The sequence below is a fragment of the Diplotaxodon limnothrissa genome, linkage group LG17, assembly GCF_057381915.1.
Source record: "Diplotaxodon limnothrissa isolate DT_005_m linkage group LG17, D_limnothrissa_male_GT1.1, whole genome shotgun sequence".
Classification (NCBI taxonomy): Eukaryota; Metazoa; Chordata; class Actinopteri; order Cichliformes; family Cichlidae; genus Diplotaxodon; species Diplotaxodon limnothrissa.
The window spans coordinates 27,379,595-27,394,793 of record NC_140612.1 but is presented as its reverse complement, the minus strand read 5'-3'; the positions used below and the strand labels follow the sequence as shown (position 1 = coordinate 27,394,793).

Sequence of the window (15,199 nt, the reverse complement as noted above, 5' to 3'; positions counted from 1 at the left end):
TAAAAATATAACCAGATGGTGAAACATGTAAATTCTGAATGAAAACAGCTCCAGCACAGCTGCGAAAACAAGCCTCAGTAAATAATGCAGTCACAAATTTGGTGAGAGGTGAACCTGTTGCATCCATTTACTCTTACAAGTTAAAATGTCAGGGTAAATGGGTAATCAGCATTCAAATTGTGTGATTACTAGAAAACACAGTTAAAAAAAAAAAAAAACATCTAAGGGTGTGTGACTTACAGGTTAAAACTAGTCTGTGAGATGGCCATGGCTCAACTGAAACTAACTTGACTAATGCATTTTTTGTATTTATTTTAAGCTGACCATACTCATTGTAATAAACTAAAATATAACTACAAAAAGGCTCACTAGGTCTCAGTCACGTGGCCTAGTGGCAACCTTTAATCAGGAGGAAAAAATGTGTATTCTCGACTGGAGCAGCTGGCTGAAAGATTCACAAAGAGGGTGTCGAGCCAAATAAGCTCCCTGTGATTGCTTCAGTCAAAATCAGACTGCCACAGTAACTGTTAATTGGCATGTAAGACTCCAACTGAGTGCTTGCCATCTACTGACTGAGCAACAATGAAATGGAGAGGATTCCCCTTCAAAGTAAGAGCTGCCACCAACATATCAAAAAGGTCTCAGACAAAATATTATGCTTCAAACTCACCCTTGGTGACTCTAAGCACAAAAACTAAGATAACGTAAAAGGAAGTTAACTAACTAGCCTACTAGAACCTATGTGGGGAAAAAAATCATTTCCCACTAAACTTAACTGGTTGTGCCACTCTTGGCATCAACAATTACAAAGAAGTGTTTATGTTAACTGTCAAGTTATCAAGTCAACTAGGCTACTTTTTTTTTATTGTAGAATGATTTAATTCAGTCGTATTGGAGGGTTTTCTAGTGTGAATGGCTTGTTTAAGGTCATGCAAAAGCATTTCAATCAGATTTAAGTCAGGACTTTGACTAGGCCACTCCAAAACCTTCATTTTTGGGTTAAGAGGTGGTGGACTAGCTGGTGTGTTTTGGATCATCGTCCTTCTGCATAACCCAAGTGAACTTGTGCTTCTGGGCACAAATGGATGGACTTTCAGATTTAAGGATTTTCTGGTTTTCTTCATGGTTCCATCAATCAAGTCACCCAGGTCCTGAACAGAGATGGACAGTAATGTGTTACAAGTAACGCGTTACTGTAATCTGATTACTGTTTTCAAGTAACAAGTAAGAGATTACTATTGCAAAAAAAGTAATTAGATTACTGTTACTTTTCCATAAGCACGCTGCGTTAGTGCGTTACTAAACCGTGATTTTGTTTGCAAGAGTGTCTCATGACAATGACGTAAGCACGTGCAACCTTTGTTTTAACAGACGTGTGCATAATTAAATGATGTTGCATATAATTTATGCCTTGATGCAATGTGCATAAAGTTAAAAGGTTAAAACTAATAAAACAAGTTTTTTAAAAGAGACTTTTTCATTTGATTACATTTTATATGATGGATTATGCAGAAAAAGTAGAATTGGGCTTAAGATCTATTGCTTTATTACCTATTCAGGTTGTGTAACATGAATTACTTTTTCTGAGAAGTAATCAGTAATTAGTTACTGATTACTTTTTTCAAGCAACTTGACCAACGTTGGTCCTGAAGGAGCAAAGCAGCTCCAGCCCACCACACAACCACCATGTGTGACTGTGTGACTGTTGGGGTCAAGGGTGGGTGGGGGAATACTTTTTCAGATAGCGCTAAGAGTTGGTTTTTACAGAAACGGTGGAACAAGACCTCCTTGTTGTATTCACATCAAACAATTTTGGGTTCCCAAATTGAACATTTAAGATCTACCACCCCCAACCAGTTGCAGCAGATTGTCATCCCTTCCTGAGGCTGCCTGTGCTGTAGGCTTCTTCCTGTTAAAAGGAAGTTTTTCCTTCCCACTGTCTCCAAGTGATTGATAAAAGAGTGTTATTTGATTGTTGGGGTTTTAAATGTATTATTTTGTGGGGTTTACCTTACAACATAAAGCATCTTGAGGTGACTGTTCTTGTCATTTGGAAGTATATAATAAAAGGGAAACAGAAAAATAAAAGTGTGTGTGTGTGTGTGTGTGTGTGTGTGTGTGTGTGTGTGTGTGTGTGTGTGTGTGTGTGTGTGTGTGTTGGGGGTGGGGGTACGAGCAATCAAATATTATGTCCACTTTTGTGCCACCCCAGTTTAGAATGCTTAGTGCTAGTATGTTTCTGTTCACTGGTTAATGATATGTATATATATGTCAGGGATATGATCGAGTCATTAGTAGGGGGTGCAATAAATAATCAGGCAGGGTCTAAATCAGCCATCTAGCATGAAAAACCAATAATGACATATCAAAATAATTGTGTATTTAAGTATTTTAAGAGTTGCTGATTCTAAATGACCCCACAGACTGATAATCTGGCAACACAACAAACTAAAGCTGAAGCTATGGGATTGCCAGGTTTGCAGTTCACTAAATGAGACGAAACTTTTGTGCAATTCAGTTTCGGTTTTGATCAAAATATTGGACAGACAGACATAGATGTGTTGGTAACGTGGCTAAAAAGGCAAGTAAAAAAAGGAATTGCAGCTTTTGTGTCTATTAGAGTTTGCCCACCAGTTCACAGTTCAGCTTAACTGCTTCCTCGCCGATCTCTCTGACCTTTCTTGGCAGAAAAGCATGAGCGACGTTCTTTGATAAGTGACGTGAAGTGGCGATCGAACAAAAGAAAGGCTGTGAGATTTGTTTGCGCGCTTGCTTTAAAAAGCATATATGAACACATATCAAAGCAGTCACATGCATTTATCTAAGCCTGTGAAATCTTCCACACACACACAAAAAAGGGAAAATTTAAGAGTGCTTCTCAAATAGCCAAATTCCACACATCACAGTAGTGTGCTCACCTAGTAACTGGTAAACACACATCAACAATGACTTAAAAGCATTAATGAACTTCGATATATTCTCCAAAAGAAACACTGAACACCCCAGAGGAGTATCGTGCCTTCTGCTCTGGCCTACGTGCCTAATGGCACTGGGTAACAAGCACCGTCATTCCTTCAGAAACTATATGCCAGCATGAGATGGCCTTGGCTGCCTGGGTAACACCTGACCAAAATAAATGGCTAAAAACTTAATTGCAGAGATTATGATCGGCCATAAAAGTATGAGTAAATGCATGCAGGGATCTAAGCTCAAGCAAACAATAAAGCCAAAGACCTCACGCATTTCTGCTTGAAAAAAAAGAAAAAAAAGAAAGACGTCCGGTCGTTCAGACTTTACAGCCCAAAGGTGCCCTGGATGCGTCATGCTGTTGCACTCTTTAGCACCTGTGATGTGGTCAAAGTCAATGCGGGGGTGGACAGGTGCTCATCCAACATGCGCTTTGCACATGGTCTTACAACATGAATAATTAATCAAAACCCTAAACACAAAAGGGAAGAAGCCGTTCTCTGGAAATGGAGAAACAAAACGGATGTACATACCAAATGTGACTTTTACTCAACACACTATTATAAGGCTGTGGTACGGTTGCAGTAAATTAACACAATGTTGAGGTTTTCCAGTTTAGAAAGAAATGTGCTGTCTTTTTTCTTCTTCTTCGTCTTCTTGTAAGTTACTGGCAGCTTAGGTTTGCCAATCTGAATGGCAACAAATGAAATGTCATTCTGATTTTATAGATTAAACTGCCAATTTAATATGCTAATAGTTAATAATAGCACATAATAGTTAAATAGGTTCTGCAGGAGGAGCTACAGAACTGAGATCTTCATCATACGACTGCATTTTATATTTATCACAAGATTATAAATCCATTTTGTTTATGGGGTCAGCAGTCACAGCAGAGAAGCCCAATTCACAAGACGTCAAACCCCTACCCCAGGCCTGGCTCCAGGGTGGGACCCTAGCAACCACATCCTGGACAGGGTAAACTGGTCCCTTGAGCTTCTGCTCTAGGGCGCACAAATCCCCCCCAACATGATAAAGTGATGATTCATGACTACTTGAGGGACATGGATACAACAAAGACAAACCCCATTTCAATCTGATCAGCAAACAGACGCCTTATTTACACATCTGGAAGCATTTCTTGCCAGCGGCTAATACTCTTTGAGTTTATCACTCGGTGCATTTATAGCTCAATAAATTACTGATCTGAGTTCTTCTTCCGACACTGGCATTGTGCAACAGATTAACACAAACCCTGCACGGTGATGCTTGTAAATATAAGTAGCTGATGTTTTCAGCTCATTTTAATCATCTGCGGCGGCGGGATTTCTAAAGGTGATTTTGCACTTTAGTCAGAGGAAGAGTCATACGGATCTCACAAATGCAGCAATAAACGGCTGACCATATCTGTGACACTGACTCAACTCAAGACCTGTCCCCGGGGTGTGTGCTGCAAGTAGGAGAACGTATACCCTGTATGCAGAAACCATCGAGATGACTAAGCATGAAGCCTGCTGCCTCTGGCACCGTGTAGACATGTTCCATTCTGTCAGAGCTCTGCAGCACATAGGCACTGTTTCACACGGTCAACCCCCCCCCAACCACCTCTTGGCCAACACAATGGGAATTTTAGTGGCTCAGTTATACCAAGCACTGGCTGCAACTGCAATGTTTTTGGTCCTCTCAGGTAATTCACATACACACACGCACACACATATGTATGTATGTATGTATGTATGTATGTATGTATGTATGTATATATATATATGGTTTGGAGCATTAAATACATAACATAATGGGAGGTTTAATACCCAAGCATAGTTTTAATAGTGGTTAAATAGACAGAATACATAAAATAAAAGATGATTGTGTCACCCAAATGAGAAAAAAATGCATCGAGTGTTCTTCAAGAATGACTCATAAACAGCTATATCAGGAAAATGCACACCAGATCTCAATGCAGGTATTTCCCCAAACAGCAAATATCTCAGCTAAGCAGTCACTTCAGACCAACCCCCCAGTACCAGTGAGTGTGTTCACAGTGTGTGTGGTCTGAGATGGAAAACCCTTTCCTGTATAAAGTCTTCAACGCCACCTACTGGTTAAGAGAAATTCATTTGCTGGTTGAGCTCAGTGAGATCAGGAAAAAATATAGACTATAAAACCTTTCACATTGTGGAAAAAGGTCAGAAATTCCCATGAAATACTTCCATAAAATCAATGCATTCCATATTTTATTGCACCATGTCCCCTGATTTCTTTGCACCCATCCACTCAGCCAGAAAGTTCAGGCCGTGGCCTCCATTCTTCTGAATCTCTTCTGTACATTAACATGTACGCCGTTCTACTGCAACAAAAGAAGAAGAAAGAAAACAATGAAGTATTCTTATATAGCAAACGGCAACATAAATAAGGAAGGAAGAAAAGGAAACCATGATGGCATTTTCAATTCACATGACAGGAAAAGTGAAACTAAAACTTCCAGGTGTTTTCCAGAAACCAGCTTGTTGTTCAAAGACAAGACAACATGACAGACATGACGGATTTCCTCTGTTTAGGGGTTCAAAAGTTTGAGAGTGTTCGTGGCGAAAAACACAATCACCTCTTTAATCAAGACCACGGAGCAGAGAATAAGACTTTGTCTAAAAATCTAAAGCTCCTTCTGCAAGGAGAAAGATGAAAGCTCCATTATGTCAGCAGGAGTCAAGCAAATGGGGCTTTAAATGTTATTATTAAAATCTCTGATTTAACTCTGAAAAGAAGTGGAAGCCAGTTAAAGTGTGATAAAATGGGAGTCACATGTTTGGTTACTCCTTGCTCTAGGCATGGCTGTTGTTTTACAGGGAGTTTTTGAAGGTGAGAGCCCGAATGCAGAGAATTCTCTGAACAGATCTCCTTCATATTTCTCTGAACTATTTTAACTGTAGGAAACATGAATGGTGAAGTCACTAAGCACCTCATAGTTGCATTCTTTCTAACAGTCAGCAGGGGCGACTCTTCTGGATGCAGAAGAGCAGGGTTGTCGGTGTCATTTTACAGCCCACATTGATCTTAAGTGTGTCGGAGAAGTGAACCTGCCCTTACTGTCAGTGTAAAAAAGTTTAATTAGCCAGTTAATCCCTGAAATATCTCAATATAAGAAAAAGAGGTGCAATTCCAACAGTATTTCCTCAATTTTTCTATGTGATAAAGACATGAAATAAATCTGTCAGTACTATCAGTTCTGGTAGCTCATTGCTCACACTGTCCTGTAATTATGAAACAGAAAGTTTGCGTTAATTCACCGAGGATACTTTTTCATTTAGTTCTTTTTCAGTAGGAAAAATTGTAAAATTTGTGAAAATACAGTTAAAATTCTGAAATGTACATCCTCCTTCACATTTTCTAAAACTGTCCAGTGGGAGTCTTTGCCAGGCCGATTCTGGCCCTCGGGCCTTATTTTTGAGAAAAATGATGGCGCTATGATGATGTGTGACCTTCCAGTAGAGGTCCCAACTAAACAGGGAATATCAGGGAGAGGGATAAGCACATATCCCGATTCATCTGGACCAAAAGGACCCAAAAGTGTAAAGTATTTAACGACGCAGCTGCCAGTTTGACATATGAGGCTAGGTGAACTAGGCCTAAACGATACAGCTTAACAGGTATAATGCCATTTTGGAGTAACACAACAAACTAAGAACTAAATAATTTCAAAACTGTGTCCTTTGAACTGGACAGAAAGGACGTTTATGGGCAGATTTGTCATTTTTTCTTAAAAGAGATAAAAGAAAAAAAATGATGATGCACAACTATTAAAGATCGCCATGGCTGCAGGTAAACAAACAAACAAAGAAAGCTTAATGGTAGCTTCAGAAGATGTCTTTTCATAAATATAGCAAATTCAATGTGATCAACAGAAAAAGTGACTTTTGCTCTTCAACTGCAGGGGATGGAAGGACATATAAACTAGAGGAAATGGGACGGTTATAAATAGATGGACTGCTGCAGGTTCTTCCTGCAAACTAAATGTAGGTGCTCTGATAATAATAGATGAATATCCTTGGAAAAAGTGGAAGACTAAAAACTAAAGGTTGTTTTTTGGGGGGGTTTTGTATAGTGTTAATTCTGCGGCACGCACTGTCTGGTTAGCTCTGTCACCTCACAGGAAACAGGTCTTGGTTTGAATCCACCAGCTGAAGAATTAAACCTTTCTGTGTGGACACTGCTTGTGCAGAGAGGAGGAACCTTCAGAAACATTTTTTTAAAAACCATCACATCCTCCTGGCTCTCAGCTGTACAACCTCTTGCCCTTTAGTAGGCGTTACAGATCCCTCAAATCAAAGAAAGGCCGACTCTGAAGCAACTTCCACTCCTGCAATAATTTCCCTTCTGTGTAATATAAGCCAACTCAGCGAGCAGTGTCTTACATTTTTGGTCACTGAACTCATTCCTTCTTTTTTTATTTACTGTGCAAATGACTATTTGTTTTTTTCTCTTTGCATCTGTAAGTGCAGCCATGTAATTTATTTACACACAAAAACATACGATAAAAGACTTCTAATTCTAAAACTAGACATCACGTCCGATCCACACCTCAGTGACGCATTTTTCCCAAAAACTAAGACCACGACTAGCGAAATGCTGAAAATGATGCGTTGAAATGTCTGACCTCATCGTGGCTACATCCTTCAGCCTGTGGTCTCTCCACACTTTCCTCTTTAAGAACAACACACTGACATTTTGACACAGTCGTGAGTTAGATGAGACTTTTGATATCACTCTCACGTCTGTGCCATATATAAAAAGTTGAAAGAAGCTACTGGGATGTTTGTTCAGCCTTCGCCATCGTCATCTTGGCATTTTGAGGGTGGATCTGACTGAAAAACTGAGAAACCACACAGTCATATGGCAACAGCCTGTTAAAATAAAGCAGGCCTTTACTGTGACTCTAATGCGGATCATAACTTAACCAACAGCCTGTTTTATTCAGTAAAGTAGAAAGTAGCACTAATGTCTCCAGGAAAGCGTTTCTGAAGTCTTTTTGCAACCAGGTGAGTCAAAATAAAACAGATTTAAGGTGCTTCGGTGTCATTCGGTCATTTATGTACAGTCTATTATTTATGTACTAAGTAGCTGGTGACAGGATGGCAAAAAATCTAATGTTTTCAAAGTCTTACTACCTCCTTGCTCCAGATATTCAGACCAGAATCAGACTGACTAGGTTAAAATGTGTCCTCATTAAGCTTTGATGAGCCATTTCCAGCTGCTGTAGACAGCTTCATGTTTATGAGTGTAAAATGTGTGAGAGGACTTCATGACCCCAGTCAGAAACTGGGCATTTTACCTGTGTCGTCCTCCATATGTTCTCTGCACTTCTTCCCAGGAGGTCTGTGGATTTGAATGAGAATCAGACAGAAAATTCATCAGAAATTGGCAATTCAATAAAAAGCACAGAGGGTGAAAAAGTTACATCCCTCTCTCCCTTTGATATCTGCAGATACTTTCACATCAAACTGTATACTGCGATTATTTGTAATTATTTTTTAGATCCGATGTACCTGCTGTACGTGGCTATCATCTGCATAGTACCAGCACTTGTTCTCCCTGTGGCGGACGTAAGCAGTATAGTGCCCAAACATTGCATAACCAGAGTGCACGACCACTGCGTACAAGGTGTACCTGCACTCATTCTGGAAGAAAAACAAATAAATAATCAGAGTATTCACAAGCAAAAGATGCAATATTCACGTAAAAAAGAATTCAGACGTACCTGTGCAAAGTTTTCGGAGAACACATCTTGGAGACTCTGGGAGAAATCAAAGGTTTCTGGGAAAGGAACCCTGCAGTCAAGTTTGTGTGTGGAACCGCGGCTGTTCCGAAATCGCTTCAGGTTCATGCACAAGATACGAGGCAGTGAGAGGAGTTTGACACCCTGAACAAAACAAATGAGTGAATGTGAGTTCATGATTATGCTGGCAAATATGTTTCACCCACCCACTCTCGTCCACTCATCCCACTCAGCCCTTTAAATAAGTTTTTCTTTCCTCAAAGATATTTTTATTAGATTGAAGCAATGAAGAAAAATAGATACACACAGATTTGTTATACAACAAGCAATTAGATTTCACAATGATTGTTTGAGCTGACACGATAGAATACAGATTAATGACACATTCACATATCTTGTAATTGATTTCATCAGAGCCTTTTCAATGTGTTGGAGGGCGATTTAAACCCGAGTCTCACCTGTCTGGATGGGTTCTTAGTTCCACAGTGTGCACAAAAGCAGGAGTTTATGCCCTTGAGCTCCTGATGCTCAAAGAAAGAGTTCATGCAGCCCTCCTGAAAATATGACAAACGTAACAAAATAAATAGTGAGTAAAATAAACAGTGACAATGCAATACAGCTAAGGTTTGTAACCTAACAAGTCATATGTCATTCATTTGATCTTTTATGAGTGGTTCTGTGCTGGACTATTTGCTGGTGACTCTGATTTTTGTAATCCTAATAAACTTGTGCATTTTCTCCCTCTTTACACTTGTGTTGTGTGGATTTATAAAATCTCCCCCTCCATGTAATACTTCCCAGTCGAAAATGCTGTATTTTATTACACCCATATGATTGGATCAGGATTGGCTAAAATCTTTGGCTTCAATAAACTGTAAAAATTTGAGATTTTAAGATACGGCCTCCAATAAAAGGGAAAAAATAACAAACAGAGATAGTGTGTTTCCCAACAGTTTTAGTATTCTTAAACAAAAGAAGAAGAAGACCCACAAGAGAGTTGTCGTCCTCCTTTACATAAAGCGGCAGGCTGAGCATGTAGCTGGTTTCAGTTTGGATGGAGTTGCACTTTAAACACTGCAGGTGTGTCTCCACTGAAATCTTGTACAGATCCTGAATTTCCCCAGCCTTTCAGAGAGGGCAAATGCAAACAAACACTGTTGCAGATAACACATGCAGAAATGAATAATATTAGAGTAGTTTGATCGCAGTCCAACCAGAACTCTGTTGTCCATCTGCTGGTGAATGAAGTTGAGAATCGAGAGGAACACCTCATCTGCATCATGCTGCACATTAACTGTAAAGCATCATTAGAAGGTGTGAAATAAGACACATCGGCAGGAGGTATTTTCTCTGCAAAAGCATGGCTCTTACGTCGAAAGTGGTTTCGGTCCAGACAGTGGAGGAAGTCACGATGTGGAGCGAGCTGAGGGAGGTCACCCCGCATGGCCTCAAGAACTCTCTTTAGATGCAGCGCGACATTACGAGCATCTCCTCTCGCACCAGCTACATCCCACCTTTTAAAATTCATAAAAGCTTGTTAATATTGTAAACAGCCTTAGGATTTCCACAGTAAGTGGCACTACAACATCACTGAGTCAAGATGAAAGCAGCTGTAGTAATTCGTGTGAGTACCTTTCTAGCAGTTCTGCTATTTCCCAGGTAGCAGAGAAAGTCTGCAGCAAGCTGTTCACACAGCATGATAGACAATAGTTGGAGAGGCCTCTCATCCCTGTAAGAGTAACAAGGGTTAAATAGCAGCCTGTGACACCGTGAATCAACCCACCAGAGCACCAGCGGGTGTGTGCATGTGTGAAAATAAATAAAAATGGAAAAGCACAGTCAGCTGTGGAGAACCCCGCATTTTTGATATATATTCTATTAAAATAGCAAATCATGGTTTTAGAGATCACAGAGCATGAGGCTTGTTCGGTTTATTAGTTTTAGGCCCCGTGTTGAGCAGATGTGGAGCAAGTTGACTTCACTTCACACAGACTCACGGTCAGTATTTTGGTTTCTGTGTCACTGAAATATGCCTGACCTGAAGGTCAAATGCAACAACAGACAAAAGAGCATTTATGAATCAGTCATAAATTTATGAGGCTTAAAGAGTTCTTTTGAGGTGCAGAAATCCTTTAAAGGTTTGTTAAACAGCATTACCACCTCCTTAACAACCCAGTATGATAAATATGAGTAAATATGAACATGAATATGATCAGTTATATGACTATTAGCATAGTTTAAACAGATCAGCCAGTAAATGATTAGATTATACAGTCACCAGACACTTTATTAGGTACACCTTTTCAACTGCATGTTAATTCATATATCTGATCAGCCAATTACATGTCGGCAGCTCAGAGCATTTAGACATGTAGACGTGGTCGAGTCGACCTGCTGAAGTTGAAACAGAGTTACAGAGTGGGAAACAAAGGTGATTTTAGTGACTTTTAACATGGCATGGTTGTTAGTCTGAGTGTTTCAGAAACTGCTGATATACTGGGATTTTCCCACACGGCCATCCCTAGAGTTTACACTGTAAAGTTTGATGTCAGAGGTCATAAGAGAACGACCAGACTGCTTCAAGCCGATTAGAAGAGTAGAAACAGCAACTCAAATATTCACTAAAATTAGGTAACCAAAATGAAACTGAGGCTATACTTCACACGCTTCACCAAAATTGGACAATACATAACTGGAAAAACGTTTTCTAGTCAGATGAGTCTTGATTTCTGCTGCGTGAAAGCATGGCTTTTCCTGCCTGCCCTGTATCAACAGTTCAGGCTGCTGGTGGAGAGGGAGTAATGTGGGGGGTATTGTCTTTGGCCCTATAGCACCAGCTGAGCATCATTTAAATCCACAGCCTACCTGAGTGTTGTTGCTGACCATGTCCATCTCTTAATGACAACCGTGAACCCATCTTCTGATACCTGCCTCGGGCAGGTTAACGCACCATGTCGCAAAGCTCAAATCATCTCAAACTGGTTTCTTGAACGTGACGATGAGTTCACTGTAGCCTACTCAAATGGCCTCCACGGTCACCAGTTCTTAATCCAGTAGAGCACCTTTGGGATGTGGTGGAACAGATTCCCATTATGGATGCAAAGCCAACAGATTTGGAGCAAATGTGCGATGCTGTCATGTGAGGAAAGATTCCAGCGCCACCAAGGTGTACCTAACAAAGTGGCTGTGAGCGCATTTTTGGCACACTGTGCACTACATTACTCATGATTGTTCATGACCGAAAAAGCACTACAGCTTTAGAAAGTTAACTGACTAAAATAATTTTTCCTATCTGTGAATAAAACTTGACTTCAAAATTGTTCCGTTTTTATTTACTGTGAAATTAATAACGAGTGCGTCTACGAATCGTTGAGGAGCTTTAATCGTATTTAACAAGCATCTCGTGCATTTCGCTGAAGTAGGACCTTTAAACTAGTATTTATAGTTCTCAAGCAAACAGGAAATAATATAAAAACATCACCATCGGGTTGAGAATGATCCACTTACTATATAAGTGATTCTCCAGAGTAAGTCTAGAAAAGAAATGGCAGATCCCAGTAGACATCAGTGCAGCCTTCTGCTCTTCTTCAGGGTCTCAGGACGGTCACTAAACCAACAGAGGGTCGAGCGTTTGTTGTACTTCACCCCACTGTAAACATCAGCGCCACAGAAACAGTTCCCAGCAGCAGTTTCATTTTACAGCTTTCTCTTCGCTTTGCTGGAAACGAAACTCACAAACTGTCATGCGCAAACCGGCTGGAACTATGACGTCGACATGTTACGGCGATCACGTCGGCGCTTATTAGCTACACAGAATTGCAGAATTGGTGACACACGCGTCCAGATTATCTCCACAGTCACAGGCAGTACTCTGTACTCGAATACTTAAGTATTTCCACTGTGTGCAACTTTATAATAATACTTCTCACCTGTACCCAGGGGCGTGTCCAAAGAGGGGGGCAATGAGTGACCCCAGCCCCACTTTAAAAATGTGATTAAACTAATGTGACTTCCACTTTTTTTTTAAAAAAAAAGGCCCCTAATTTTTTTTACATGCATGCAGAACTTTATGAATTACAGATAATATATTCTAAATTTCCTGCAGCGCCACTTTTTCTAAACTTCAGGGACATGTACGTTTACCTGAACACTTTTATTTACTCTTTCACTTTTTTCGCTACTTGTAAGCTTTCAGAAAACAACTTAAACATTTAAATCAGTTTTAGATTTAAAACTGCTTAACAGTGCTGCATAAGATTACATTTAATAGATCTTCACATAAATTCTTCACTTCACTTCTTCACTTCCTGCCACCATCGACTCACTTCAGTTTGCTTACCGGACTAATCGTTCCACAGACGATGCCATATCTCACCTGCTCCACACATCCCTGAGTCACCTGGACACTGGCAGAGGGAATTATGTTAGGATGCTGTTCGTGGACTACAGTTCAGCATTCAACACAATAATTCCCTCTAAGCTTTTCACCAAGTTGACGGATCTAGAACTCAGCTCATCACTGTGTCAGTGGATCCTCAAGTTCCTCACAGACAGACCCCAATCAGTGAGGGTGGGAAAACAAGTCTCCCCCTCCATCTCACTCAGCACTGGAGCGCCTCAGGGCTGTGTTTTAAGCCCCCTGCTGTACTCACTGTACACTTATGACTGTGTAGCCACATCAGACACCACCTCCATTGTCAAGTTTGCTGACGACACTGCTGTTGTGGGCCTGATCTCCGACAACATCGAGACGGCCTACCTGGAGGAGATTAGGAACCTGGAGACCTGGTGCCAGGAGAATAACCTCCTAAACATCAGCAAGACTAAGGAGCTGATCGTGGACTTCACTACAAAGCAGGCGAGGAATTACAAACCCCTCATCATCAGTGGCACGCCAGTGGAGAGAGTGGACAGTTTCCGATACCTGGGTGTCCACATCACTCAGGACCTGTCATGGTCCTGCCACATCAACACCCTGGTTAAGAAAGCCCGTCAGCGTCTCTTCTTCCTCTACACCAAGCGGTGCAAGTCCAAAGCTAGGAAGATTATGATGGACCTCTCCCATCCCAACAATGGACTCTTCTCACTGTTGAGGTCTGGGAAGCGCTTCCGCTCCCCCTTAAGGCCAAAACAGAGAGAATGAGGAGGAGCTTCTTCCCCCAGGCTATTCGGGCCCTGAACCAGGTGTAGGACTGGACTCTCACACACATCACATCACCACACGCACCACCACACATTTCCTATAATCCTATAATTTATAATCTTTATAATCTCTTCTGCTATTTGCACATTCTTTACTGTAAATTCCTAAGTTAATTTGTAAATTTTGTAGTAACCTGTAAATTGTAAATATTGTAAAACTTTTTTTCTGTCATTTAATGGTCGGGCATTGTACAGCTACAAGCATTTCACCCCCATGTCATACTGTGTATGGTTGTGTGTGTGTGTGTGTGTGTGTGTGTGTGTGTGTGTGTGTGTGTGTGTGTGTGTGACAAATAAAATTTGAATTTGATTTGATTTGAATTTGAAATTAAATTCAAATTTTCACAACAGGAATATAGGATTATAAAAAAGTTTGTTTTTCCCTGTTTAAATTTTTACTAATGATACTTTTGGAAAGGCTTGACAGCATGTTAAGTAATCGGTTACTTAACTACCCATCCATCCATTAAAAAAAAATTAATAAAAAAACAAGGTGAATGGATTCTGCCCTATTACACACACTGTCACATCCACATATAATTCAAAATTATTATTCAAAATTGATTAACCTATAAAAATTTAAGGTTCATTTATGAGAATTATCAATAAAATAATACATAAGAACAGTCACAGGGACACTTATATGCACAACAGATATCTTCACTTTGACATTGAAAGTACATTTTCTTGAGATCCAATCCTGTGAAAAACTAATTACAATCTGACAGCTTCCATTTGAATTAAAAGGGTAACATGTTGATAATGCACTTGATTAATTGATCATGACCACTTCTATAAAAGCTGAGGTTTGCTGGAATGGAGCATTCCGGTGTCTTAACACAGCGCCAAGGAGGAAAAACGTCATCTCTGTCCACCTTTCACACCCATTAACGTTGTTGTCAAATGTCGTAATTGTGGAGGAACGAGTTAAAAAAGTAACTGCGGCTTCCCATCGATCTGAGAAAGGTTACAGGGTCATTTCCAAACAATCTGAAGTCCATCATTTTGCAGTGAGAACAATTATTCACAACTGGAAAACATTCAAAGCAGTCGCCAGTCTTCTCAGGAGTAAACGTCCCAGCAAATTCCACACCCAGTGCATGATCTTGGACGTGCAAACAACTACATCCCAGACTCTACCGACCTCAGTTAGCATGTCAAATGCAACACTTCTAGAAATGTCCTTTGGAGAGACGAGACCAAAGTGGCAATGTTTGGCTGTAATGCAGAGCACCACGTTTGTTGAAAACCAGATACAGCATA

General features: G+C 40.3%; 1 protein-coding gene across 1 annotated transcript; it reads right to left on the bottom strand.

The window, feature by feature from the left end:
- Positions 1-4,846: 4,846 nt before the first annotated feature.
- On the bottom strand, positions 4,847-12,361 carry usp18 (ubiquitin specific peptidase 18). Its single transcript, XM_085376257.1, has 10 exons — positions 12,216-12,361; positions 10,367-10,463; positions 10,106-10,248; positions 9,949-10,028; positions 9,725-9,859; positions 9,193-9,288; positions 8,717-8,878; positions 8,505-8,636; positions 8,291-8,334; positions 4,847-5,311 (listed from the first exon to the last, which is right to left on the bottom strand). Exons 2-10 carry the CDS (start codon positions 10,459-10,461, stop codon positions 5,239-5,241), a joined length of 960 nt encoding a protein of 319 aa, XP_085232383.1. The 5' UTR covers positions 10,462-10,463; positions 12,216-12,361; the 3' UTR covers positions 4,847-5,238.
- Between the last annotated feature and the right edge of the window lie 2,838 nt (positions 12,362-15,199).